Source organism: Lytechinus pictus, chromosome 13 (assembly GCF_037042905.1).
Source record: "Lytechinus pictus isolate F3 Inbred chromosome 13, Lp3.0, whole genome shotgun sequence".
Taxonomy (NCBI): domain Eukaryota; kingdom Metazoa; phylum Echinodermata; class Echinoidea; order Temnopleuroida; family Toxopneustidae; genus Lytechinus; species Lytechinus pictus.
This window is the reverse complement of record NC_087257.1, coordinates 3574760-3602620: the sequence shown is the minus strand read 5'-3', so window position 1 is coordinate 3602620 and position 27861 is coordinate 3574760. Positions and strand designations below refer to the sequence as shown.

The window sequence follows — 27861 nt, the reverse complement described above, 5'->3', positions numbered from 1 at the left end:
TTCTCAAAATAATTGACATTTTATTTCCAAGAATAGATCAAATTCATTACATTGATATTGTGATTACATCACACAATTGTTCAAATTTTCAACATATAGTACTGTCACACAATCAACTACTTATAAAAACAATAATCTAAAAATAAAAAAAATACTTAGTCTGAAAACTTCAGTGGCAATGCTACCCAGAGAATAGGCTTATGCCTGGCTCCACTGACTCATAAAAAAAGTTTTTGAAAAAGGTTACAAACTAATAATTCCTCCTTGTATGAAATATGAAACAAGTGGAGTGCCTCTCTCACCTGCATTATGCGATTCAATATAGCAGCAGTGCTGACTTTGAAAACTACTATGAAATAATTATTCACAAAAAACACCATTCATATAATGATACAATACTACGTTCATTCATCCTAAATGACATTTGACCTTGATCATGAGACTAAGACTTGTCAGTGATACTTGATTACCCCTATGTCCACATTTCATAAACTATATCCATAAACTTTGAAAGTTATGACAGCAATTTAATAATCCCCTCTAACATGGCCAAAGTTCATAGACCTTAAATGACCTTTGACTTTGGTCATGTGACCTGAAACTCGAACGAGATGCTCAGTGATACTTGATTACTCTTATGTCCAAGTTTTATGAACTAGATCCATACATTTTCAGAGTTATGATGGTTATTCAACAAAAAACCCCAACATGGCCAAGGTTCATTGACCTTAAATGAGCTTTGACCTTGGTCATGTGACCTGAAACTCGCACAGGATGTTCAGTGATACTTGATTACTCCTGTGTCCAAGTTTTATAACTAGACCAATACACTTTCAGAGTTATGATGGTAATGCAACAAATACCCCAACATGGCCAAGTTCATTGAACTTAAATGACCTTTGACCTTGGTCATGTGACCTAAACCTCGCACAGGATGTTCAGTGATACTTGATTACCCTTACGTCCAAGTGTTATGATACCACCAATTTGGCCAAACTTCACTGACCCTAAATGACCTTTGACCTTGGTCATGTAACTTGAAACTAAGGCAGGATGTTCAGCAATATTTGATTACCCTTATGGCCAAGTTTCATGAACTAGGTCCATATACTTTCGAAGTTATGACGATTTCCGAGTTATGATTCCCCCAACATGTTTTAAGTTCATTGACCCTAAATGACCTTTGACCTTGGTCATGTGACCTGAAACTTAGGCAGAATGTTCAGTAATACTTGACTAATCTTATGTCCAAGTTTCATAAACTAGGTCCATATACTTTTTCTAAGTTATGCTGTCATTTCAAAAACTTAACCTTCAGTTAAGATTTGATGTTGACGCCGCCGCCTCCGTCGGAAAAGCGGCGCCTATAGTCACACTCTGCTATGCAGGTGAGACAAAAATAGATTGTCTGCAGTTGAGATTCATGGGTCCTTCATTGCCAGATCTGGTGGGTGTTTCATAAAGCTGTTCGTAAGTTAAGAGCAACTTTAAGAACGACTGGTGAACCTTTCTTACGCGCTAAACCATCGCCAATGAATATACCATATACCACATGAAAGGATCACCAGTCGTTCTTAAAGTTGCTCTTAACTTATGAGCAGCTTTATGAAATGGCCCCCAGGAACATATACCTAGGCCCATCTATAAATCAGTCTGCATAGGTAACAAAATTAAATGCCTTCAATGGAGAATACTTGCTGAATCAATATTTTTATTCCAAAACTAAGTTCTTCACAATAAATCTGAACTTCTTCTTTGAACTTGGGGTTTGGTTGAATTTGAGTAAATTGGAAGCAACAAAATGTAAAAGCGCCCTCATTTTTAAAATCTTTTTTTAATGCTTTTTTTCTGACTTATGATTTTCATTACAGATCGAGCATGCGATCTTAAACACATAGGAGTAATGCCAACAATTTGTTTACAAATTATAATTTTCCCCTATTAAAGCCTCATTATTTACTATCTATTGTCCACGGCGGACTGCATTTGCATATTAATGAGTCAGAAAGAAGAGGATCGAGGGTATTTGAATTCCAGTTCATCGTGATTTAGCCGTGAACCAGAATAGCCTGGTGGTTAAGTCGCTGCCCGTAAAGCAATAGATGGCAGGTTCGAATCCCACTGGTTCCAATTTTTTCTGACTTATGATTTTCATTACAGATCGAGCATGCGATCTTAAACGCATAGGAGTAATGCCGAAAATTTGTTTACAAATTATAATTTCGTCCTAGATTTAAAGCCTCTTTATTTACTACTTATAATATATGTACTGACTTGAAAACGATTCTTTTAATCACTATATTATACATGTATAAACTCCTCAAAAAAAGTTTGGAAAACTGACTTTGATCGACCATCCCTCCTCCGTTGTAGTGAATATTAATGTGTGATTGATACCAACGTAATATATATAATTTAATTCTCTTTAAAATGATACCCTACGAAGCAGGGGCTTGATTTGAATGGCTTTTCATCTCTATTGACACAGACGTAGACAAAAGAATCATATTCTTTATTGACCCTTCATGACTATTTCTGCTCGTTTTGCAGCTTTTCCATTCAGACCTCATCCAAAACTCTTGAATCCTGCTCTTTTCCTGATGGCATGATCATAACAAGCATGGTATCATTTTAAAGATAATTACATGATCTTTTGAATATCAAATATACATTGTGTAAAATTGGGAGTTGGGAGAAATTAATGGCCAAACTCAGATTTCCAAACTTTTTTTTACATCTGTAACATCTTCATTAGTTTCGCACACTTCAAACAGTGCTTAAAGGTCAAGTCCACCCCAGGAAAATTATGACTTGAATAAATAGAGAAAAATCAAACTAGCATAGTTCTGAAAATTTCATCAAAATCGGATGTAAAATAAGAAAGTTATGACATTTCAAAGTTACGCTTACTTTTCACAAAACGGTAATATGCACAACTCAGTGACATGCGAATGAGAGAGTCAATGATGTCCATCACTCACTATTTCTTTTGTTTTTTACTGTTTGAATTATACAATATTTCAATTTTCACCAGTTTGACATTAAGGACCAACTTATCTGAGCCATAAGATGTTATAACAATGGTAATACCACATGTTCAGGGAGGAGTAAATCGTAGTTTCACTTGAAAATGAGGAGAAAATTAGAATAATTCATATAATAAAATACAAAAGAAATAGTGAGTGAGTGATGTCATCAGTTCCCTCATTTGCATACCGAACAGGATGTGCATATAACTGTTTTAAAAAATTAAGCGAAACTTAAAAATGTCATAACTTTCTTATTTTACATCCGATTTTTATGAAATTTTTGGTGTTATGCTTGTTGGATTTTTCTCTTATTATTCAAATCAACTTTTTGCTGGGGTGGACTTGTCCTTTAAAACATTCCCTTTTAGGGTCAGTATACTAAAAAATTTTAGCTGGCACTTTGTGCTTGCATTATTACAAGATACATATATATTCATTTTTACAAATACATTCATATTTATGTTGCTCCTGAACAGAATACAAAATTCTACTGGGATGAAGGAATGAATTACAGCAACATGGTAATTCTTTTTACATGAATAATAGTTATCAAACTTTCTTGATAGAGAAATAGGTATCGCAAGGAAAGAACAATCGTATCAAGTTCCCGATGTAATCAAAACATTTCACACACTTAAATGCTTGTTATACTGATAGATAGACAATAAATGAACCAGTCACTAGTAAAACTAAACATCAAAAAAGTGCATTACCAGAGAGAAAGAGAGATATACATGTAGAGGGAGAGGGAGAAGGAGAGAGGGACAGAAAGACAGAGAGGAGGGGGGTAATATAGCAATACAACCAGGTATAAGTTTTAACGTAACTGGAATGGTGACAGGCTTGTGCGTTCCCCTCATGCTAAAGTTCGGATAGAAGCCCTGGCTTATCAAGCCGATTTTACGTTGGTTAGATCACTGACTTTGTCATAGACCAGTTTAGCAGCTACAGCATCCTCAATAGCCAGCCCTAGAAGATGATATGAAGGTAAACAAAATTGTTAAATCTTCTAAAAATTACTTCATTTCGTCCAGGGATATATATGAAGTTTTTTTGTCGGCGTATTTTGCTGTGCCCAAAAATAACAATAACAATAATATAATAACTACAATAATAATAATGTCATCCAAGTGCAGAGAGAAAACTCGTTAGCCCTAATTTACAAAAGCGGTATAATAGGCCAAGAGCATTAGGTTTAACATGGACATTTCTGGTAACAAGCTGATTTTTTTCAGGATAGGTCCTGGAATGTGTCCAGAATAACATACTAAAAGTCCTCATAAATCCTCCATGGGGGTTTTCCGTAATCCAAGATGGCGTCCAAAATGGCCGCCATTCACAGAAAATGGGCATAACTCACTCATTATTCACACTAGACATCAGATTTCAGTGCATATTTCATGGTTTAAAGAGGTAAAAAATTCTAGTGATATAGGTTAGAGTGAAAATAAGCAGACCAGGGTACCTAAAAATCCAAGATGGCGTCCAAAATGGCTGCCAAAGCAAGGCGAGGGGGCAAAACCATCGAAGGTGCAGATTTCAGGCATTATTGAGTGATGCCCAATAACAGATGCATGCTTTTGCAATGGTTGCTAAGTATGTGCTAAATGATACATGAAATCTACAATAGTTATCACTAAAAAATGAATCTATATTTACAAGTATAGCAAGATGATATACAGCAATCTGGCGCGTATCCATGATGTTTTTGAAGGAGGTGCTATTCATCCCAAATATTTGGCAAGCCCTCCCCATTATAACAAAAAGGTCATCACTCAAAGATTAAGGGTGTTTGGTTTCCGAAAAATGTGACAAGAAACAAAAAATAAAAGGTCATCAGTCATTTTTATGGGGTGAACCAACCTTCTGAACCCCTGGTCCCCCCCCCTCCCCGGATCCCTGCCTGGCAATCAACATATACTACCTTGATTTTTGAAGACAGTAAGATCATTTCTTTTGGCCTCTTTGGTCCCATTAACAACCTCACCTATCTCTGCAAAAACCGTCACCTTTAAGATATTTGAGAAAAAAAATAATAAAGCATTAGCAGAGAGCTTATAAAAAACATAAAATTTCAAAAGGTGTGAAAAAAGAAAGATTTCTCATCTCGTCATTTGGATCAGGGCTCCGTAGCACAAAGGTTTGCAATCAATTGCTAAATACCAATGACCAATCACGATCATCGCTGCATGTGCACTCTGTCTAAAATACCGACCGGGAACCAATCAGTGTGGTTCTTTCATAGTTGTAATTCATCGCAAACCTTTGTGTTACGGAGCCCAAATTACCACCTGACAATAATTAACCGAGAATATGTGACATGCCACCCCCAAAACCATCAATAAGTCAACCCAAATGAATATTAAGATTTTTATTGAGCTTGAAAATTCATTTCCTAAGCTTTAAAATGATATATATATGATATGTTAAATTTGACCAACAATAACCATTACATGTACCTGATTGAATGCAGAGGAAATTCAGCAAGAGTTTAAAAAATAAGGAGAAAACAAGGTTTGAAGTTTGGGGTTCACTCAAGGCGTGAGATGTGCATACTGTGTAATCTCAGTGAAACTTCCAAGCAGTCTGAAAAAATAGTGTCCAAAGAACTCTTGTATCTTTCCTTTTATTCAACTTCATGACTTCATATTTTTACAGTATGAAGAAGAATAATTGCTCTTTCAGATAAGCTATTTTTTTTGTTTTTTTGTTTTGGAGAGAACCTTACAGAGAACCGTACCTGGCGACTTATTGGTGGTTTTGTGGTTGTAGGTCACACATAGAATACACTAATATCAACACTGGACTAGTAGAGGACATAAATTTGCTGTGGTTAAATTTACACCAATACCAACACCCAACTTGAATTCATCCCTTTAACCCTCAAAAGACCAGGCTGTTTTGACGCCTACAAAGTTCCTCCAGCGCTTGGTGCACTAATAGAATTAAAGGAGAATGAAACCCTTGAAACCAGCTGAATCCATACCAAAGAGAAAAATCGAAGAAATATATTGTTGAAAGTTTGAGGAAGATTGAATGAATAATAAGAAAGTTATGAGCATTTGAATATTGAGATCACTAATGCCATGTAGATCCTCCCATTGGCAATGCGACCAAGATCTGTGATGTCACACACGTACAACTCCCTCATTACTTTAGTACTTATTTCACTTATATTCTCACTTTTAAAGAGTCTATCACAAGGTGAGGTGTTCTCTTTATGAGAGGACAAGTACAGAGGTTTCACAACATTATATCATTGATGAATCGTTTGTCATATGATTAGAATGAGCAAAAAGAGATGTTTTGGGGTATATTTTCAGTGTCCAAAAGGGGAGAGTTGTTCATCTGTGACATCATAGATCTTTGTCGCATTGCCAATGGGAGGATCTCCATAGCATTAGTGATCTCAACATTCAAATGCTCATAACTCTTCTATTGCTAGTCCTATTTTACTCAAACTTTTGTTGATCTTATTCTTTGATTTTTCTGCTTTCACAAAAGCTAACTTGCTCCAAGAGTTTCATTCTCCTTTAATGCTGCCGGGAACTCATTCACCTCACCTGGGTTGAGTGATGATGATGATCCACAGTATTAATATTGCGCCATATTTCTGTTAAAAAACATCCATAGGCGCAGGCTCATCTCAATAAGCTAATTACAGTGCAGTACAATGTGGGTGAATTTCTTGCTGAAGGAAAACACGCCTGGGATTCAAACCCACGACCCTCTGACTCAAAGACAATTTCACAACCACTAGACCAAGATGCCCTCATACTAATGATTACCTTAGAATGCAGAATATCTCCAGACTCCTTGTACGCCCCAGGTGTGTTGTCGGTGTAAACGACAGCCCTCGTCATGACCTCTGAACCCAACTCCTGGGCCCACGGTACACAGGCCCCAACACCTGAACAAATACACAGATGACGAGAAAATAATGTAATGTATTACACAAAGGCAAAAAAATGTTTTATCGGAGAATGGGTTATTGAAAGATAGGGTAGGTAGGGCGATGTTTTTTTTTTATCTGCATTACAATACCACTATTACACCCCCCCCACAAGACTCACACTCAAACAAATACATACATGTTCACTTTGATACATTAACTGGTATCATCCATACACCCCTGCCTGAGATATTCCATAAAGACTTATTATTATTATTTGTTTGACGTCACCTGTGCCTGGGAGGCGAAAAGCGAACTGAATCACTATGACCCACAGGTCTGTCCTCCCGATATAACTGATTGGGGGGAGTGCAGGTGGACCACTACACCGGGATTTCCCCCTACTCTTAAACGAATAGTGCAGTGGGTTCTTAACGTGCAAAGGTGGTGACTCTCCTCTACACGGGGCCTCCATTTAACGTCCTATCCGAGGGACGGAGCGTTTTCCATTGTAACATAGCCTGCGTCTATGAAACATGGGAGAGACGTTTACACAGAACGCACTGGCTTCAGTCATCCACCCGGTGTGGACTCGAACCCAAGATCTTTGGATCGAAGGGCTGACGCATTACCGACTGAGCCAACAACGCTCCGGTCACTACCTCTTGAGCTGTTTAACATGACTTTACATATGAAAGACCAAATTACCTATTTAAAACCAGAACTTGCTTTAAAATTCGTCACTGACAACATGGCTGAAAAATGTACATGTATATAAAACAGAAATTACAGAAAAAAAATTGGATTGCTTAATATAAAGAGAGAATGTCAAGGCACTTACAATTAATATGAGCGCCGGGTTTCAGCCAGCTAGACTCCAATACAGGAGTTTCAGAAGATGTGCATGTACAAACTACATCTGCTCCAGTCACTGCCTCTTGAGCTGTTTCACATGATTTTATATTAAACTTCTGGGCAAAAGCCTGGCACTTCTCAGAGGATCTTGTCCAAACTCGAACCTGCATCAAATAAATTCATTTCACAATATGACTAGAGGATGAGCAGTTTACAAAAGTGTATTTGAAGATGAAATAATCATGACATCTAAGGAGCGCATTAGAGGACCTTATTCAAAATTACCCTTTAACGGGTCGTGTGGTCTAGTCGTTAGAGCACTGGACTCATGATCGTAAAATTGTGAGTTTGAATCCATGCTCTGCCAATTTCCCCACTTTGATAAAAAAGACCCGAGAGTAATGTCTGCCGTCTATAAGGTGAACCACTATGTATGATAAACTTAGACGTAAAAATGTTTCCTATAAATTGGTTCAATATTCAGGCTTGGGTCTATACCACCAAAACCTTGTCCTGCCGAGTTCCTAGGGGAGCTACCATAACAGAAATTCCGAAAACAAATCCCCAAAATGAATAAACTGGGGAGATTTGGAGGCTGGAAAAGCTGCCCTCCCTCCCTCCACCAGATATCATTAATTGTCCTTTTGCATCCAGCTTTGGTATACATCTGATAAAGTATGTTTCCTACATAAATAGTATTAAATGAGATATTGCCATTAAGCTTGGCTCACACTTTATTTCGGATAAATGGTTGCCATGGAAACAGCCCATTACCCTTGACGATACATACCTCTATTGATGGATTCATATGTTTCAAGGCATGAAGGTGAGACTCCCCCTGGGCTCCGGCTCCTATGAGCGCTACAGTCTGCCAGTCATCCTTTGCGAGATACTATTAAATAGGAAACAAAAATCCAGGGTGACTCCAATAAAAGGTTATAGCAATAAAATGTGTATGTACAATTGGAGTTAATCATACATTGTAATACCAATCAGAGAATTTATCATACTTATTTATTTATTTACATTTATATGTCCATCTATCCATTTATACACCCATTGATGCATTTAATCATTTAATCAGTCATTAATTACTTCAACTGATGAGTTACATGTAATCACTTTTATTCACTTATTCATTAACATGTACCTATCTTTCAATTCAGCAATACAAAAGTTTGGTTGGTCTACCGTTAGGTCTTATCCAACCATTAGTTTGTCTTTAACTGTCAACTAATTTAATGATCTAATGCCCAATGTTTCTACTTATTGTTTACTTTGTCAACAGTATTTGGGCCATAAACAGTTCATCTAATCCTGCAGACTAGATGTGTTAGAGAAATTGGACATTAGATGAAATGGGTATGGCCAGACAAAAAGGTAAATGGACTGCCAATTGCGCGCTGATTTTGCAATTTTGCACATTCATACAATCAAATTCAACCAATGTTATAATTAGTTTTCTCCCCTATCTTCAAATTAGATAAGCTAATAAAAGGCAGTAGTTCTTGGATGACATCTATATAATAATAATAAGTATATTTGGTGCAATATGGATATCTTGAATTAAAGAAAATAAAATGAAAACAGTTGTCATTATTATCCTCCAAAAATAATTCAGCATGCAAAGAGTTAATGGTTAGTGGATGAACTGGTTGTCAACAAGCTAGGAATATGAAAAGCAGGGATGTAGACAAAGGCTGGTACCCGAGTGACGAGGCCGCTGCAGAAAACCTTCTCCAATACACTTTGTACAAGTGACTTGGGCCGTGGCCTGCCTCAACTACGGTACATCCCTGATGAAGAGAAGACAAAGCATGTGCAGACTTAGTGATGCTTTCCCAAAGTTTCTCACCTTTGTAGCTACTGCTGATGCTGCCGCTGTTCTCATTCCTGTTATGTGTTCAGCATCCATCACCTGAGGAATAGAAGTATACATTGATAGTCAAGAAGATTTTATGTAAATGAATCGAGGGCTCCCAAGTGACCGGTGCAGTTCCAGGGATCGAGGAGGGGGTTGGGGTGACGCGTCCTCCTCCTGCAGAGCTGTCCACTTGGGGGACCTTGATTCAGGTAATTGTAAGGTGGGTTCTTTTCTGGGGAGAGAGAGGGGGGGGGGTTATCCTGTCAATGTGTCCTCTTGGGACACTGTGATACAGGTTGTTGTCAGGTGGGCTCCTATCAGGGGGGGGGGGGTCGTCCTGCTAGGCTGTCTTCTTGGGGACTATGTTCAAGGTCGTTGTCAGGTAGGTACCTATCGGGGGGGGGGGACCATGATCAAGGTCGTTGTCAGGTAGGTACTTATCGCGGGGGGGGGGGTGACATCCTGTAAAGCTGTCCTCTTGGGGGACTGTGATCCAGGTCATCGTCGGGGTCTAGTTGGTGTTTCATAAAGTTTTTCGTAACTTAAGAGCGACTTTACGAACGACTGCTGATCCTTTTTGTGGTCGGTAAATGCTATATACACCAAAATGTTTATTGGCGATTGTTTAGCACAAGAAAGGTTCACCAATCCTTGAATTATGAAGGGCTTTATGAAGCACTCGCCAGGTGTGATTGTACAGTATGACTATGTGCTTTAATATGAGTGAATATAATTTTTGATGCCCTGCCTATAGACTGGAATGACTTTGGATGGAATTCGGAACACAATTGTAGATCAAATTTATAAGACATGATGAGATGATGCAAAAATTGCATATTTGGGGGAGGAAATGATATCTAAAACAAGAAGATGATTTGTCTTCATAAAATGTGACCTACTGCCCCCAAATCCAACAATAAGCTGCCAGGGAATTTTTTTCTGTAAAATATCCAAAGTAGAAATTCTGTCTCCAAATGTAACCATTGGAACATCCCCGACAGTGTTGCCTGTATTATGCAATTCAATACAGCAGTGGTGTTCAGTTTATGACATTAAAAATATTTTCTCTTTTTCTGATTACCCTTTGAATATGCAATACAATAATCTAAGGCCAGGAAGGGGACAATGCCACTCTCATTGGCCTGGGATCTTGATACTCCTATTATACAAACTTGATGTAATAACTAATAAAGATGAACAAAATTTCAGAAATAGAGAAAAGAAATCATTAATTTGATAACAAGTGGAACGCCTCTGGTAGTCTCGCCTGCATTACGCGATTCATTACAGCAGTGCAGTGTCGATTTTAAAAATGACTGTTGAATAATTATCAACAAAAAACACCACTCATATGATAATCAAAGACTATATTCATTGACCCTTAATGACCTTTGACCTTGATCATGCGACCTATATAAGTCTCATGTAAAACAATAAGTGATAAGTACTTGATTACCCCTATGCCCTTGTTTCATGAACTAGATCGATCCACAAACTTTCAAAGTTAAAATGGCAATTCAACAATTACCCCAACAGGGCTAAAACTCACTGACCTTAAGTTTAATGACCTTTGACCTTGGTCATGTGCCCTGAAACTCATGCAGGATATTCAATGATACTTGCTTACTCTTATGTCTAAGTTTCATGAACTAGATCCATAAACTTTCAAGGTTATTATAGCAATTCAACAAATAATACTCCCAACATGGCCAAAGTTTGTTGACCCTATATGACCTTTGACATGTGACCAGAAACTCTCACAGGATGTTAAGTGATACTTGTTTGCTTTTATGTCCAAGTTTCAGGAACTAGATTATGATGGCAATTCAACAAATACCTCAACATGGCCAAACTTCGTTGACCCTACATGACCTTTGACCTTGATCATTTGACCCGAAACTCAGGCAGGATGTTCAGTGATACACCATTACCCTTTCTATTAAAGTTATGATGACATTTCTAAAACTTAACCTTGGTTAAGATTTCATGTTGACGACGCCGCTGCTGTTGGAAAAGTGGCACCTAGAGTCTTGCTCTGCTATGCGGGTGAGACAATAAAACAGTAACTTCACTGACTTTAAATGATCTTTGACCTTTACGAAGAGGGTATTCACACTTACTTAATATCATTTATTTAATGACCACCTCACATGAGTTTCATTTAATTTGATTCATTAGCTTTAAAATACAAACAAAGTACATATTTCATCAGGAAATGGATATAAAATGACCTCTGCCATGAACCAATGACTTAACAGTGCATTCATGTAATTGATTTGATGATACTGGATAACTACAGATATTTTTTAATGATATTCAGTTCTGGTATAGTGCATATATCACATACAAGTTTAGGCTTCTACACGTATGCGCATCCGAAGGGAATTTGATAACAGTACCTCAGGGACTCAGTTTTAAGGGGAGTGAGAGTGATCACTCGCTACCGCTCTCCTTAATCCATCTTTGGTTGAGCGATTTATCACTCGCCTCAGCAATTGCTTAATAAGAGTCAGTCCATGATCAAATTGTTTGAGTCATCCTTGAAAACTTCATTGGCTGTCAAGGTTTTGCAAATTATAATTTTATTGTATCAAAGCAATTAAACATACTTGCAAGAATGACATTAAAAAGTTCAATGAGATAAATATTGCATAGATCAGATCTATATCTGATTGTTTGTCTCCTTTGGTTGTGGGTTGTAACTTTATAGTGTACGTTCCTCCATCCATTTTGAAATTAGACAAGAGAGCTCCCCTTGTATGTCGAAGAAGAGCTTTTTGTAGTGCTCCGCTAATGCTCCCCTTAAAAGTTTTAGGAGAGCTTTTTATTGCTCCCCTCATAATTATAAAACTGAGTCCCTGAGTACCTACAGTTGAGGCTAGATGTTTACATACACCCAAAACATCATAAAATTTACTGTATCTTATAAAATATTTGTGCTATCGTGACGAATTTGATATCAAACACAAATGAGTATGTCGTGCCCTTCATCACATTGCTTTGTCATCAGGAGCTGAAAATTTTTAGGTGTACATGTAATTTTCCCCCGAAAATCTTCATATTTTAGACAAATTAATAATAAAAACTTGATAAAATCATTTCATATTTGTGCTAGTTACTTCTCAACACAAACATTTCAGATTACACTTTTTTGTTCAGTGGTGATCATGATAGAAAATGTAATATAAATCATAGATTTGACATTTATATATTTCTATGAAATGATGTTTGAAAATATAAGAAACAATAGAATACATTTGGCACGAATATTACTTTTTTCTTCTAAGAAAATTCCACCTGAAATATGCTTTGATCCCAACAGCATCCCAATTATGTGAGAGAGCTTAACAAGCTATTTCATTTGATACCAAATTCGTCATGGTAGTATTTATATTTATGAAGATATATAGTAAATTTTACGATGTTTGGCAAGCGAACAATTTTTACTGAATTCCAAGGGTGTATGTAAGCTTTTGGCCTCAACTGTATGTTTGTCCAAGTTTACCTGAATGTAGACTTACAATTACATTAAAAAATCTTAGCCTTTGTTTATTTGAAGTTGATAAGTTTCTTGACCCTCAAATGACCTTTGACCAAGGCCTAGTGACCTGACATTACAATCATTCATATTGCTGATAATTGATTATCATTTAGGAATAGACTCTTAAACTTTTAAAATGATCTAAAACGACAAAATCAAAACCATAGTGATGTTTTTTATTTTTTAAATATCGATACGAACTTTGACCTGTCTCAACTGTTTCAAAGTACTTTGTGCGTATAATTTTCATTAATGCCCTTGATGTTGATGATGTGCATTACATGTAGGTGTATAATATATTTGTACACAAATAAACAATGATAGACGCATAGGCCTATAAATGGGTACATGCATGATTTTTTTTTAACTAGATTTTTTTTACTAAGCAGCATTAGAATAATTACACACAAATCACCTTTGAAACCATCCGAACTCACTTGGCAACTCCTCAAGCATGTGAGAACTGTTCAAAAGGACTTGTGCATATCATTCTGACTAATGCCTTTGATGACATGTATTATTTTTTTATGATATGTTTGTACACAAATAATGTCCCTTGGCTATGCCTCTGGTGTGTCAGAAAAGTTCCAAAGGTATCTTGTGCATATAATTCACTCGAAGATGTGCATATATAAACAATTATAAATGGGAACATTTTATGGATTTTTGTGCAAGAATGAAAATGCATGCAGAATTTGCAGATGAATGAGGGTAAAAAAAAATAAATCCTTTCTTACAGCTCTTGGTGTTCCTGTTGATGCCTCATTCAAAATGATCGTTCCCATGTGGGAAGATAGCTTCTTCTTGGCGGGATTGAAGGGGTAAGTAGCAACAATTTTAGTTGCTATGATGTTGTCAACAGAACTGACAACGGGCATTACAAACACATGACTGAGAGAGGAGGATATAAAACACGAGAAAGTCATTTTCCACATAATTCTCCCCAGGGTCCCGTTGTGTTGTGATTCATCCCCCGTCAACTTCAACTATATGGAAATCAATCACTGTCATCAATCAATTTACCTACAGGAAATTTTCATAATGTCCATTGCAGACGAAGAGGAAGCACTCTGAATTGTCGAGACAACAATGAGTATACATCATATCTAGAAAAGCTATTGAACAAACATAAATTTTAGATGCTGACATTGCTGGCTTTCCATAGTTGTGGTTGAACGGATCAATCGCAACTCTTTGTAAGACGGGGGCCCTGTTCTTCGTTAACATAAAAAGACCTTGATCAATATTAGCAGAGTTAATTGTAAAATCAAAGCCATTTCAAAGAGCTCTGAGAGAGAAAGAGTTCCTGCCTCGACTCTAACTGAACAATAGATTCCAGGACTTGTTTCATAAAGGACCTGCAACTGTTCTAACTTTGCCATTATGGCAATTACTATGGTAAACTTTATTATGATTGGCTGCTGAGCCCTGTTACCATGGTAGTTGCCATTATGGCAAAGTTACAACAGTTGCAAGTCCTTTATGAAACGGGCCCCCGAATTGCTGCATACAGGTTTCTTATTTCTCAAGGGGAAGGGTGGTGGTGGTATAAGTTTTATATGTGAAATAGTCATGAAAGCACGGTATGGCAACTGAGATGAATGGGGGCTAGGAGGGGAAGGGGGCATTGTGGGTAGGTACATGCATTTTCAGGTTGAAGGATCTCTTGTAAAAACTTGCCATTAGAAAAAAAAAAGGGGGGGCAAACCGGGGGTAAGGGGTGGGGCAAGGGTTCCCTGTATATAGATTTATTCTCTGTCTAATAACATTCTGATATTTGTAGTCTGTCTCTCTTTCTTTAATTACACTAGTTGGAAAGTGTATCTGAAAGAGCAAGGAAAGATTAGGCCTAAAAAAAAATGTTTGCCATAACCTAATCTACCGTGGTAAAACATGCGCTTATTTTTGCAGTCAAATTTGACCCACCCCATCCCCCCAAAATGGGCCGACCGACCCTATTTTTTTTATACACTGAATTTTCATAATTTTTGTTCCTGAAAATTGTTTATCTCTTTATATGAAAAATAGATCGAGGACCTCTTTCAACTTCAATCCTACTTCAATTTTCCTTTTTTTTTTAAATTCCAGCTGACTAATAAACCCTATGGCCCGTATTCTGAAGTCAGGTTTAACTTAGACCACGGTCTAACTCTGTGCTAAAATTATGGGAAGCCAATAGTGTCCAAATTTTTATTAAGTTGTACTTTTTTTATGTTTACTGTGCTCTTTCCTGATTCATCGATGGTGAGGACAATCATCTATTAATACTTCCTAGACAATTATGAATGATTTGAGAGCCAAATGAGATGAAATATGACATCTCTATAGTTAGTGATTTATGGAACAATTGGCTATCCATACTTAAACCACAACTTTAAACCTGAGTTTAAGTTAAACCCGACTTCAGAATGCGGGCCTATGTGTTGCTGCGTTAGGGCAAACATTTTTTTTAGGCCTCGATGGTCATGACTTACGGCGATAGGTGCTCCGGTCTGGGCAGCGAGCAAAATGATTGCTCCTGCATGGGTGGGAAGGTTATGCTCTGCGTTGCCAAGGTAACGACTGACTAATTTTGTTACAATGACACTATCAGCAGAACTGAATGCAGGCATGACAAACACAACACTATAAATGATAAAGAAAATCAAAGTACAGCATGAAGCAAAGCAAAATTAATGAGGAAATGATGTGAAAACATGCAGATGAAATAATGACCAAGAACAAAAACATACGAAGAATGTTATTAAAGCATTATCGAACATAAAATCATTGCAGTTCGAAAGTTTGAGGCTGAAAGTGCCTGGGGGGCACTTCCATTGACGAGTGGATACCATGCGCGACCATGAGGTCTCGAAAAGCACCCTAAACAAGTATTTTCCATATTCTGAAAATGCACCCCTAAACAAGTATGGGCATGTGTAACCCTACCCTTTATTGGAAACAAAACAGTACCCTTGACAAGTATTTCCTGAATTGACCTCCTAAACAAGTACAATGATATCTTAATTGTTATGTCACGGACGTGATCACGGACGTCGGCTTTACCTTTACACTTTCATTGGGTTTAGTACCACCCCACATACCTCGCTCAAATCAGACCCTAAACAAGTAGTTTTCCTAGCGAAATATATACATTTTTTTCATTATTTTAGTGTTTTTTACACCCTTATTACGTTACATACGTAACATGACCTATCTTGAAAAAGAGATTGTTTTTACATGTTTTTTTTTGGTCACGCATGGTATCCACTCGTCAATGGAAGTGGGCCCCCTGGGTGAAAGTGACAACTTTGCACAAAGATCATTTCTCTACAGTAGATGATTAATGAATAAAAATATGTGTAACTTAATTTTATCAAATATCTTCTTAAATTGTTCAATTTTGACCACAAAAGAGAGACAGATTAAGTGTGTCTTCCAAAAATTTTGCTTTTCATTCTATTTTTTCACATACATTATAATATAATGCTGATGTACTTCAAACTGTCTCCTTTTTAACATAAATAAAAAACAATTGGGGAAAAAACAAAATTATTAAATTCAAAGAAAATAGTCTTCAACTATGCTGAATAAAATGAAGAACAACTGGCCTCAAATGACAATGAGTGAAAATATGAAATGATAAAAAAAATGAATTTCAAAAATCTTTTACCAACAATATTCTTGGAGCTTCGAAATGATTAAAATGATTAAAATGTTTCTTTCATAAGTGGAACAATTTACCTACAGACATCAGAAATGCATCAACTTTAAATAACTTAAGACAAAACTTTAAAAGAAAAAACTTACGTCTGGTCACTAAATTTTGTGATTTGCTTTATATATTTAGTTATGGGATGATTGGTTTGACGATTTATTTTCTGTTTCAAATGACATACTAGTATTTTATATAAAGTTGCCCTGCCCCCCCCCCCCCATTTTCCCCCCTTGTTTTGTATTGTACTCTGTTTAGATAAGTTTCTTTCTTTTACTATGTATATTTATTGTTTATGTCACAGTGCACTCATCACAAGCTGTGCTTTCTGAGTTGCTACCTCCATTGTTTTGGTCAAGTTCATAAAATGTATTGATGCTTTAATCGTTGGAAATAAATGTACTTCATTCATCTTTAAGCTAGAATGAGTGAAGATTTTCACAAATATTAAATAAATGAATTAAAGGGGAATCCAACCGTCATGAATTCTTGTAAAATGAAAATCAGGAGAATCTGAGAAGCACATAAAGTGTGTAATGATTGAATCATAATTTTTCTTAATGACACGTGACAGAAGTGAGCTACAAATGTCATATTTTGATTGTTGCTCCAAAAATGAACGTGTTAAGGGGAAAAACCACAAATCAAAACTCATACCAATCATCCCAGTCACCAAAGTGCCAATTTGAAATTAACAGTCCAACAGCTATCTCATTTTTTTGAACGGCCATAAATTTCTAACTCCCAGGACCAATTTCATAAAGACTATTAAACAGTTATGGAAACTTTGCCATTATGGTAATTACCATAGAAAACCTTGATTGCGATTGGCTGCAGAGCCCTGTTACCAGGGTAGTTGCCAATAATGGTAAAGTTACCGTAGTTGTAAGTCCTTATAATGAAATAGGCCCCTGGTCCAAATTTCTGTAAAATTCTAAGCATTCTGGTTTTCTGATTGTTCTCGTTTCAGTCACACAAATCATTTTCTACCCAGGTTGTAATAATAATAATAATATCTAGGTATATTTACCCAGGGAAGCCACTTCAGTTCTGAAAACTGTTCTCCCAGCGGCCCCTGCTATTATTATTACCCCAGCTTTAGCTGGGCTGCCCAGGCGCTCAAGCATTTTCAGGAATTTCTTCCTACCGGGTACCCAATCACCTCACCTGGGTTGAGTGCAGCACAATGTGGATAAATTTCTTGCTGAGGGAAATTACGCCATGGCTGGGATTCGAACCTACTACCCTCTGTTTCAAAGTCAGAAGACTAATCCACTGGGCCACAACGCTTCACACTGTTGCACTGTCCTACGATCAATTTTCTCCGCAATGTAGATTTCTCCTGAACACGTTTATCCTCAGAGCAATTTCTATGAAATAGGCCTACGGTGGGGCTCAAAAGTTTAGGGAACCCCCAAAAATGAGCATATTTATTAGTGTTCAAGTTCTGCCATGTTTTAGATATTTAATTGTAAAGTCAGGCGATGAAATATTACATACTTATCAAAGTTTGTTTCTCTGTGCTTGCCAAACATTGTAGTGTTGTTGTCTTCATTCAACACTCAGCATGAAGGTGTGCATTTGTTAATGGGGTTCACTAACTTTTGAACACAAGTGAAGATGATAAAGTTTGCATGCATGTAAAAATGTGTGGATGAAGCACTGGCAATGAAGGTGGGTATTCTTATTATTTTATTCATGACTACAGCTTCAGAGCTGCACACATCTGGGTCCCGTCTTACAAAGAGTTGCGATTGATCCAATCAATCGCAACTATGGAAAGCCAGCAACGTCAACATATAACATGCATGATTGTTTAACAAAAAATTTATAGATATTGATGTATATCCATAAATTCATTGATTTCTTGACAATTGATTTGTTCTCCTTCGTTTACAAAGGACATTTTGCAAATTTCCTGTAGAAAAAAATATGACACTGTTGGATTTCCATAGAGGTACGATTGCTTGGATCAATCGTAACTCTTTGTAAGACGGGGCCCAATCTAAGACAAAGAAAATGATTATGGAGCATGTACATGTACAATGTAGCCTTTTACTTTGACAATAAAAGTGCTTTAAAAGCAAAAAAAAAAAAAGAAGCATAGGTATTTTTTTCTCTTGATGAAAAAGATTTTTTTTGGTGGGGGGTGCATAGATTTTAAATGGCATTCAATTTAAAGGGGAAACTCATATGAACCATCAGTAAAATTTTTGAAACGGCAAAATTAATGAGTATCTAAATTAGATACTTGATGCGGTTCCACATACATCTCCCAAATGAATCATCGCAACAATTAAAAAAAAAACAGGGTCCTGTTTCATAAAACTTGCCATTAGCAGTTTAAAGCTACTGAAATCATTCAATTCGATTGACTGACAGAAAACCTGTATTGTGCAATTGTTATTAAGAAATAAGACCCTGGAATATATGAAGGTAAGGATTGCTTCCTTTGATAATCATAATTATAAGTTGCATGTATTAATTATCACTATTTCAGTTACTTGCAATTCAGTAGTAATTACCATCATGATGCTGAAAACAATCAAGCAAATGAAAGTAACTACTAGTATTAGCTGGTCAATTACTTTTATGCATGAAATTGTTTGATTGATTGACTTCATATAAACATAATGTGTCTGTAACATTACGTCTCTACTCTCTGTGTAAAAAATAAGTGACAATCGGTATTAAGCATACCTCTTTGTGATACACCCCACCACAGATAAATTGCCAATTCGTCTACTGCCAACTCATCCACTCACCAATTGGTCTACTTTCATTTACTCTAATGCCATTCCATCCATCAACATTTTGTCTTTAACAACCATTTGGTCCAATCATCGATCACTTCGTCTAATCACCATTTCGTCTCATAACCAGGTGGTCTAATATCTCATTTCATTTTTATTTCATTTTTCCCAATTAACACTTAGTCTAATTAGACCAAATGGTATATGGACTTAACGGCTATTGGATCAACTGGTTATTAGACGAAATAGTGAGTGGACTAAATGGCAGTTAGACCATGCAGATAGTGGACGAACTGATGGTGGACCAAATGAATAGTACACGAGTTGGCAATTGGATGAATTGGCATTAGACGAATTGGAAATAACCCCCCCTCACACACACAGTGCATAATTTAATTGTATACAACTTGCCCATTGTGCTCTTCAATATTCATCATGGTTCTCTGTGGATATACTCCTCCTCCGCCTCCTTCTTCATTCCGTTTGGAAAAGTTCCCGAGACCTTGTTCCACTGCTGGTATGAGCTCCTCATAATTCAGACTTTCAACGATCTGAGCGGGGGTTATCAAGCGTGGTTGAGGCGATGCATGGGCCATCTTGGCATTCAGAACACTTCTGGGAAGAAAAACCAATAATAAGTTCAGTGATCAGACAATATACAAATGCCTAAACTTCTAAAGCATGATAGAGTCAGGGGCGGATCTACCTTTTTTTTTCCAAGAAATTTGGCAAGCCCCCCCCCCCCAAAAAAAAAGGGTATCACTACCAAATGAAGGTCATTTTGGTAGCAAGAATTTTTTTACAAGCAAGAGAGAAAAAAAAGGTTCACTATAATCACTATAAAATGTAATTTTGCGTATGTTCCAATGCTTTTCTTACTAAACCATTGGAGAATGGATAATTTTTCAACAGATCTACATGTAACACATGTTTTCCATAGTCATAGACTCCAGACCGCATGTATGCGAGCTTAGTCTCCAACGGGATAAGCAGCCCAAGGGGTTAGGGGGTCAAACCCCCTAACCCCCCTACCCCGTAGCCTAGCACCAAGAGTGGGGATTCCATATTTTATTGTAATATTCATACAACTATCAAAAAGCATTGTGGAATTTAGACAGCTGGCAGCTGTCTGTTTCGAGGAGTTTTTTAACATTTTTAAGTTTTTTTAATTTCTCCTCGTACACAGACGGCTTGCTACAGTGCAGCCACCATTAGGGGGTTAACAATGCAAAATCCCCCCGACGGGGCTCATCGATTTTTGTCTTTATTCAGGCCTCTACAAAAAAAAAATCATCACTTGCCCGAAAAAAATTTGCTTGCCCGATAGAAAAAACTGCTTGCCTGATTTTTTTTCAAAAATTATTTTGCTCTTAATTATTCTTTTCTGTCCTGGCTGAACTTGATTTACTGGCGCTGCCCTTGGCATTTCTTTTTCTTGACTCTTGTTCAAGTTGTTCTGGTCGACGATCACGACGACAAAAGTCGCTTATTTTAGTCTGACGACTCATTGTTTATTTGGTTTGCAGTTGAAGCCGAGTCCTGGCCAGGGTGACAAGATTTCACAAAATGAAGTACAGGACAATCGACAAAAAAAAAGATCAAGAAAGAAGGCTACACAGTGTTAGACTTGTGAAAAAAATATACAGAATTGGAAGGGAGGGTGAACGAAAGAATGAAGGAGAGAAAGAAAAGACATGAATTGAGAAGAAAGAAAGAAAAAATGAAGGGGAAAATGAAGGAAATAATAAACAATATAAGAAAGTTCTAATAAAAGAAGGATGAGAGAGAGAATAAAAATAGATAAAAAGGTTTCCGTCATTCTTTGAATTGAATATAGAAAGAAAAAAGAAAAGAAAAGAAGGGAAGATGAATAAATGTGTGAAAGTCAAAATAAAGAAGAGAAAGACAAAAAGAAAGTAAGAAAAAAGGAGGAAAGAAAGAAAGAATGAAGGAAAGACAATGTTTCCTTCATTCTTGGAAAGAAAGAAACAAAGAAAGAAGAAAACAGGAAGGAAGGAAGGAAGGAAGGAGAGAAGGAATGAAGGAAGAAAGGGAAAGAAAGTATAAGGGAAAAGAATAAGGACAAAATGAAATAAATAATGAAAGAAAGAAAGGAGGATAGAGAGGGAGGAAAGAATGGAAGGGAGGCCAGAATGAAAAAAAAGAAGAAAATAATGGAAGGAGAGAAAGAACGAAAATAAAAACGAGTGGAAGGGAGAAGGAATGAAGGAAATAAAAAAAGGAAATGTAATAAAGAAGGCAAGTAAGAGAAAGAAGGAAAGAAAGAAAATGAACAGAGAGAGAAAGGATCAGGAAATAAAAATAGATATGTCACAAAAAAGGGCAAGAAGGAAGGATAGAAGGATAGAAAAGAAAGAGGAAAAAGTTCAAACTTCAAGCAAATAAAAACAATCCAATCATATAACAAAAATCCTAATGATATTTGGTGTTTTTTTTATATATTAAAAAAAAAAAAAAAACTAAAATGTTTTAGAAATGAATAAAATACGGGACGTCTGGTCACCCTGGTCCTGGCCGAGTCAGTCCGAAGCTTGCATGCATTCAGCGCGATCTAGCTTGAGAGTTGACTGGCCCGCGATTGCTCGTGTACGTCCGTACATGTACTGTAGCGCCGATGTATTAGAGCATGCGCTCAGAGGGTGAGAGAGGGGTTTCCCCAGCTAGCTCCTTTGTCGATTAGTAGCGCATGCGCACAGTGTAGTTTAGAAAGTAAGATGGGAGCCCCCATCGAACGGGACCACTGGCGATAAAATGTCGGTAAATTGGCGCTGATTTGACATGTTTCCACTGTTTTTTTACTGGTATGACACTGTATGAGAGATAATTGGCCGATAATTGCAATTTATCAAAAAATTATTAAACTTTACTGTCAATTTATCTTTTTCATTTTCAAAACAAGCACTTGCCCGACCGGGCAATTGACTTTGAAAATTGCTTGCCCGCACGTCAATTTCACTTGCCCCGGGCAAGCGGGTTTGTCGCGCCCTGCTTTATTTTTTAAAAAATATATAAAAAGAACTGTACCAAAATAAAGATTATTATTCCGTTTTGGCCTGAAATGCACCAAAACGGGGAAAATAAACTTAAAAGGGGAAAAAACAGTGACTTACTTCACGGCAGTCACGCAACTTCACTTCCCTGTTTTATCTGAACTTAATACATAAACATATGGCTATTGAGTCCCCTGTACAGATCGAGCTAGAACTTCGGTCTCTGAGTCTCTGAGTGGAGCCAACGGAGTTCAGCGGAACAACCAACATAACAAATTAACAGAAACCGAAGCTTTTGGTCTATGTGGAATTGTGTCTCTCATCCCCATGCGTGTTCTTTCAAAACATTAACAATCTTGCCATTAAATTTTTTCTTGAAAAAAAACTTGGACATCTAGGCTATTGCTATCAGGCAGGATCTAGTGGATGCAACTTTAATGGATGTCCATTTTTTATATTTTCTTTTCATGGAAAAATGATGGGACCTTTTATATATAACTGACATAAGTTGAAAGTTTCTTTTCTTTGTGCTTTTTTAATTCCAACTCAGCGCTAATGCAGTTTCATACCAACTGACTTCGAGCAAATTTTCCTTACATTCCATAGCCAGTTTTCAAGGTCGATATGCCCATGCAATTCATGATCGGGACGTGAACGGCTGTATTTCGGCTTTGATCTCAACGTCTACATACTAGTTCAAATTAGACATTGTGCCTGGCAATAGTAGTATACTAATACTAATCTCGCACGTTGTTGTTGCGTTAACCTCGCACAAGTGTGAGTGCGCTTCGCAATTATTTTGATATGGACTGAGTTAGCGACCGAAAGATTTGCCTGCGGCAGCTCACCTGTTTTGGGTTTACATGATTTTTGTCGCTAACTTTGGTCCATATCGAAATTCCAGCGCAGCCAAGACAGGGAAGCGGGAAGATGTCTGACTGAGAATTCAACACTTAACTTCAACTTTAAGATCGGAGTAAAAAAACAGCCGTTCCCGATATTTTGGAGAGCGGTGGGACGTGGCACTCATTCAATGAACAAGGTTATAATATAACCTTGTTCTCTGTTGTATCTCCATGTGTGGCAAAATAAGGGTGGCAGTGTTTGGCTTATTTTCTCTTTTTCTTTGGGACAAATGCTTGATTTTTTTACACTGACAAGTTTCCATTACACCTATTCATCATACAACTTGGCTCTTCAATAAATTTGGTTTTTAATTATTTTTTTCTTAATTTAAAATAGAGATTGAAAAATGAAAATTTTCTTGCCATACATACTTTCCACCAATAGAGGGTGTACACAAAACACGTATTATTCACGGCCGATTTCAAAACATTGCATGCGATCGGTCGCAGGTCAAACCGATCGCGATCGCATGCGGTTTTGAAATCGGCCGTGAATAATACGTGTGAGGAAAAAGATACTGGCCCAAAATCACCAATTTTGAGGATAATCGGAGGATGGACACGGACTGAAATACGGGTGTAGAGTAAGATATTAAGTTATTCATCTTTCTTGTTATATTTTTTTTCTTTAATTTTTACGATAAACATGATTTCCATCCCACCTTTGTGACTCGGTATATCCGAAATGGTTCACCGTCTCGATGTGTGAGTGGGGTAGGTGGAGCGTAGCGTAGGCCGTAGTAGTGAAGTGGAGCCTGCACCACTCACACGTATTGCTAACCCAGAGAGCTCCCGCCCGCACAGCGGGCGGGAGCCCAGAAGCTTACCGTGTATTTGACCATTGTCACCGCACAAGGGTGATTTATGGTCTAAATATTTCTCCAAATGAATTTTGAAAACAGAAAGTATACAATTACCACGATTAAATGGATGAAGGTCTAACGAGTGGCAGTTTCCTGACATCTGGGCACAGACTGGAACCTCAAAAAAATGAAAAGTTCTCTCCTTCTACCCCCGTTTCGATCGGCCATTTTTGTTAAAAATCGTAACAAAATGGCCGATCGAGACTGGGGTAGAGGAGAGAACTTTTCGTTTTTTTGAGGTTCCAGTCTGTGCCCAGATGTCAGGAAACTGCCACTCGTTAGACCTTCATCCATATAATCGTGGTAATTGTATACTTTCTGTTTTCACAATTCATTTGGAGAAATATTTAGACCATAAATCACCCTAGTCCGGTGACAACGGTCAAATACACGGTAAGCTTCTGGGCTCCCGCCCGCACAGCGGGCGGGAGCTCTCTGGGTTAACGTATTGCGAGGTTAGTATTAGTATACTAACCTCGCACCACGAACCGCGTTTGGCAGTGGATTTCTAACTAGTGGGTCGCGCGTGCTGGGATCTCACTTCTTGGGTCCACAACACACGACTTCTATGGCTTGAATTTTCTGTGCGCGGCGGCATGTAATGAGCCCTTGGGTGAGCCTGCACGAACATCGCTCGAGGTACATAACCATAGCCTTTTTTTTTTTTTAGAGCGGTGCTTATGCCTATGGGAGTATGGCATAGGCCACTCATGGGATCAATGCATCTCGCGTGCGAAGGATTCATATGCACATGGTGCACGCGAATTTTTCACACCCTTTTTACTAAAATAACTATGCCATTCCTTTTAAAATAATGTTTCTAATTGTGCTATGACACTTACCGAACCATATGGATCGTTTCTTGTCTTCTCTTTGGTGTGTTTTTAAGAAAAAAAAAGCATTTTCTCGTGATCTTCACGTAGATACCGCAGGGTCATTGTGGTTGTAAACTTTTGCTTAAAGAGGGCGCGCGATATTATTCACAAGATGTTTGTTTACGGTTCTGCAGCTTGTAATGCTAGCTGCATTTTAGACGCTCAGCATTATTTTCCTCTTTCTTTTTTTTTTTTTGCTGTCAAGCGGTATTTTCTATTGTAGCGCCATCAGCGATGATGAAATGTAAAGAGTCGCCTTGAAATGAAGAAAAATTATGTCACAGTAATTCGTAAGTTTGTTTCCTATTTTTTTGCACTTTATTCTTCTTCTTCATCTATGATCAAAGGTGAATACCTTTTTTTGATATCTGTTCTAAAAGCTGGACATTTTAAATATTTTGTTCAAGTAAATAAATCAACAGGATAGTAATCAAAATGCGATAGAGCTGCCCGAGCTGAAAATTCTGATACAAGGACTTGAAAATAAAACATTCTGAGCACTTTTTATAACCATGATGAGGAGACCTATATATGTATATATATATATATATATATATATATATATATATATGTATATGAAATAAGCTAACACGAAAAAAAGACGTTTTGGGGACTGTTAAATAAGAATTCATGAGTGGGATAGGTAACTATCTATTCTATTCTTTTTCGTTTTCTATTATTATTTGTGTGTTGTGTTTATTTTTCTTGAAGCACCAAAAGGTGGACATGTCCGCTAAGATATATTAACGAAGTCACCATTATTATCACAAGCTAACGGATCAAAATGCGAGCGTGAAACGTGAGCTTCTTTTTTTCTTAATTCAGTCTTAACGATACTTTTTCATCATATTTTAAAGGTGAATCTCATGATTCAAAATGATAAATGCTTGTCGCACGGGCAGAAATAGCGGGACCAATAGTTATTTTCAATATTCCGAACTGCATTCTGGACGTTGTATAAGCGCCTTTGTATAACAATTAAAAGGGTAGGCCTAAACTTTACAAATTATGCGAGCGCTGAACTTTTGGACATTTAAACCTCAACAAATGGACATTTTTAAAATATGAACAACATCATAAATGTCACTTACAAAAATGATGCCAGCGCGAAGCTCGCGCTTAGAGTTTTTGATATTGATGACAGGACTGTATCTAAATGAAAAATAATGCGAGGGCTTTTGCGCTTAAGATTTAAATTTGGGATTTGAAAAGTCCGACAGATTACCTATACTTTTAAAAGAGGAATGACCTCCAGAATTCAAGCGCGAAGCGCCAGTAGATTTATGTTGAAGTTTAGACCTAGAACAGGGACGTTGAACCTTTATAATCATGAAAAAGATGGTATTTTTATAAATAAAACATGGAAGTCTAATTTTGTTTTAGTGTTAATATTCAGATCTTCAAACTTGACATTTTCCTATCCCCTTCATCATCCCCTCTCCTTCTCCCTTTCCCCATTTTCGTTCTCCCTTCTTTTCTTCTCTCCCTTTCCCTTCCCTTTTTCGCTTTTCCTTTCCCTTCTTTTATTTCCTTTCTCCCTCCCCTACTCTTTTCTCGCTCTTTCCATTTTTCTTTCCCTCTCCCTTCCCCTCTTCCTTTCTTGTTTTCTTTCTATTTTATGGTCTCCTTTTCCCTCTCTCTCAATTACCTTTCCCCCTCCCCTGATCTGTCTTTCATTGTCTCTCCTTTCCTTTCCCGCCCCCTCCATTCCCTTTCTCGCTTTTTCCTTTCCCTTCTTTTCTTTCCTTTCTCCCTCCCCTACGACTTGAATCGAGAATGTTCGATAGGAAAATTTCGCATTTCGATTGTTGTTTGCGTAATTTCCACCGCAGTACAAAGGATGACTAAGGACGGACCGAGCGAAGTATCCTGGTTGAGATTTGGAGGTAAGCGATAAAAACACTTTAATAAATAATTTATAATTTCTTTTTCAAATAAACTTAAACCATACGATCAAGATTAACATAGTGGACAAATATTGAAAGGTTTGGCGTAGTTTAGTCCCTCACATTCGTGTGATGAATGAAAACGTCAAAATGCACTATGAAATCACATGTGTTGTGCGAGGTTAGTATACTAACCTCGCATGTTGTGTGAGTGATGGCTATGGAGTTACCATATCCCATAAACAGAAACATAAACTAAATATGAGCACCACTCTGACTCTATTATAAACTAAAAAAATTGACCTCGAAATATGACAGAGACTCGCCATTTGAAAACAATTTTCTGGTGGGGCATATACTCGAAATCGGCCGGTGCGAAACTGCATTAGCGCCGCGAATTCCACCTATTTGTTAAACATGAGAGAAGCGGAAAATATCTCAATATTACGAACTGTGCCTCATCATTCCATTAATCATTTCTCATAATCTCTCAGTGACATACATACCCGATAGGCTCTAAAAACCAGTTGATTTATTTCTCGTTTTCGATGTAGTCTGCTTCCGAATTCAGCTTCCTCAGATAAGAAAAATATCATGGTATCGCCGTGAAGGCAAACAGAACTAGAAATTTGGACTGAAGCTTCGGTGATGTTCATTTTTTCACACACACGTACCACTTTAGCGTGCGATTGA

General features: G+C 37.3%; 1 protein-coding gene across 5 annotated transcripts; it reads right to left on the bottom strand.

The window, feature by feature from the left end:
- LOC129274935 (ketimine reductase mu-crystallin-like) lies at window positions 1-27770 on the bottom strand. Of its 5 annotated transcripts, none has more exons than XM_064108619.1 (9): window positions 27675-27770; window positions 20040-20243; window positions 15656-15806; window positions 9632-9694; window positions 8567-8668; window positions 7763-7940; window positions 6818-6939; window positions 4954-5038; window positions 1-3998 (listed from the first exon to the last, which is right to left on the bottom strand). In XM_064108619.1, exons 2-9 carry the CDS (start codon window positions 20222-20224, stop codon window positions 3919-3921), a joined length of 966 nt encoding a protein of 321 aa, XP_063964689.1. In that variant the 5' UTR covers window positions 20225-20243; window positions 27675-27770; the 3' UTR covers window positions 1-3918. The 5 variants fall into 5 exon arrangements, with proteins under 5 accessions (XP_063964689.1, XP_063964690.1, XP_063964687.1 ...); XM_064108620.1 differs by having other exon boundaries at window positions 20040-20240; XM_064108617.1 differs by lacking the exon at window positions 15656-15806 and adding an exon at window positions 13919-14072 and having other exon boundaries at window positions 27675-27757.
- Between the last annotated feature and the right edge of the window lie 91 nt (window positions 27771-27861).

What these genes read in the sequence shown, in the direction of transcription:
- LOC129274935 (XM_064108618.1), bottom strand. Translation starts at nt 20,224, where the DNA reads ATGGCCCATGCATCGCCTCAACCACGCTTGATAACCCCCGCTCAGATC. An exon ending in ATATGAATCCATCAATAGAG is followed by an intron (nt 7,941 to 8,566) that starts GTATGTATCGTC and finishes TATTTGATGCAG; the next exon opens with GTTCGAGTTTGGACAAGATC. An exon ending in TACTGTCTTCAAAAATCAAG is followed by an intron (nt 3,999 to 4,953) that starts GTAGTATATGTT and finishes ATCATCTTCTAG; the next exon opens with GGCTGGCTATTGAGGATGCT.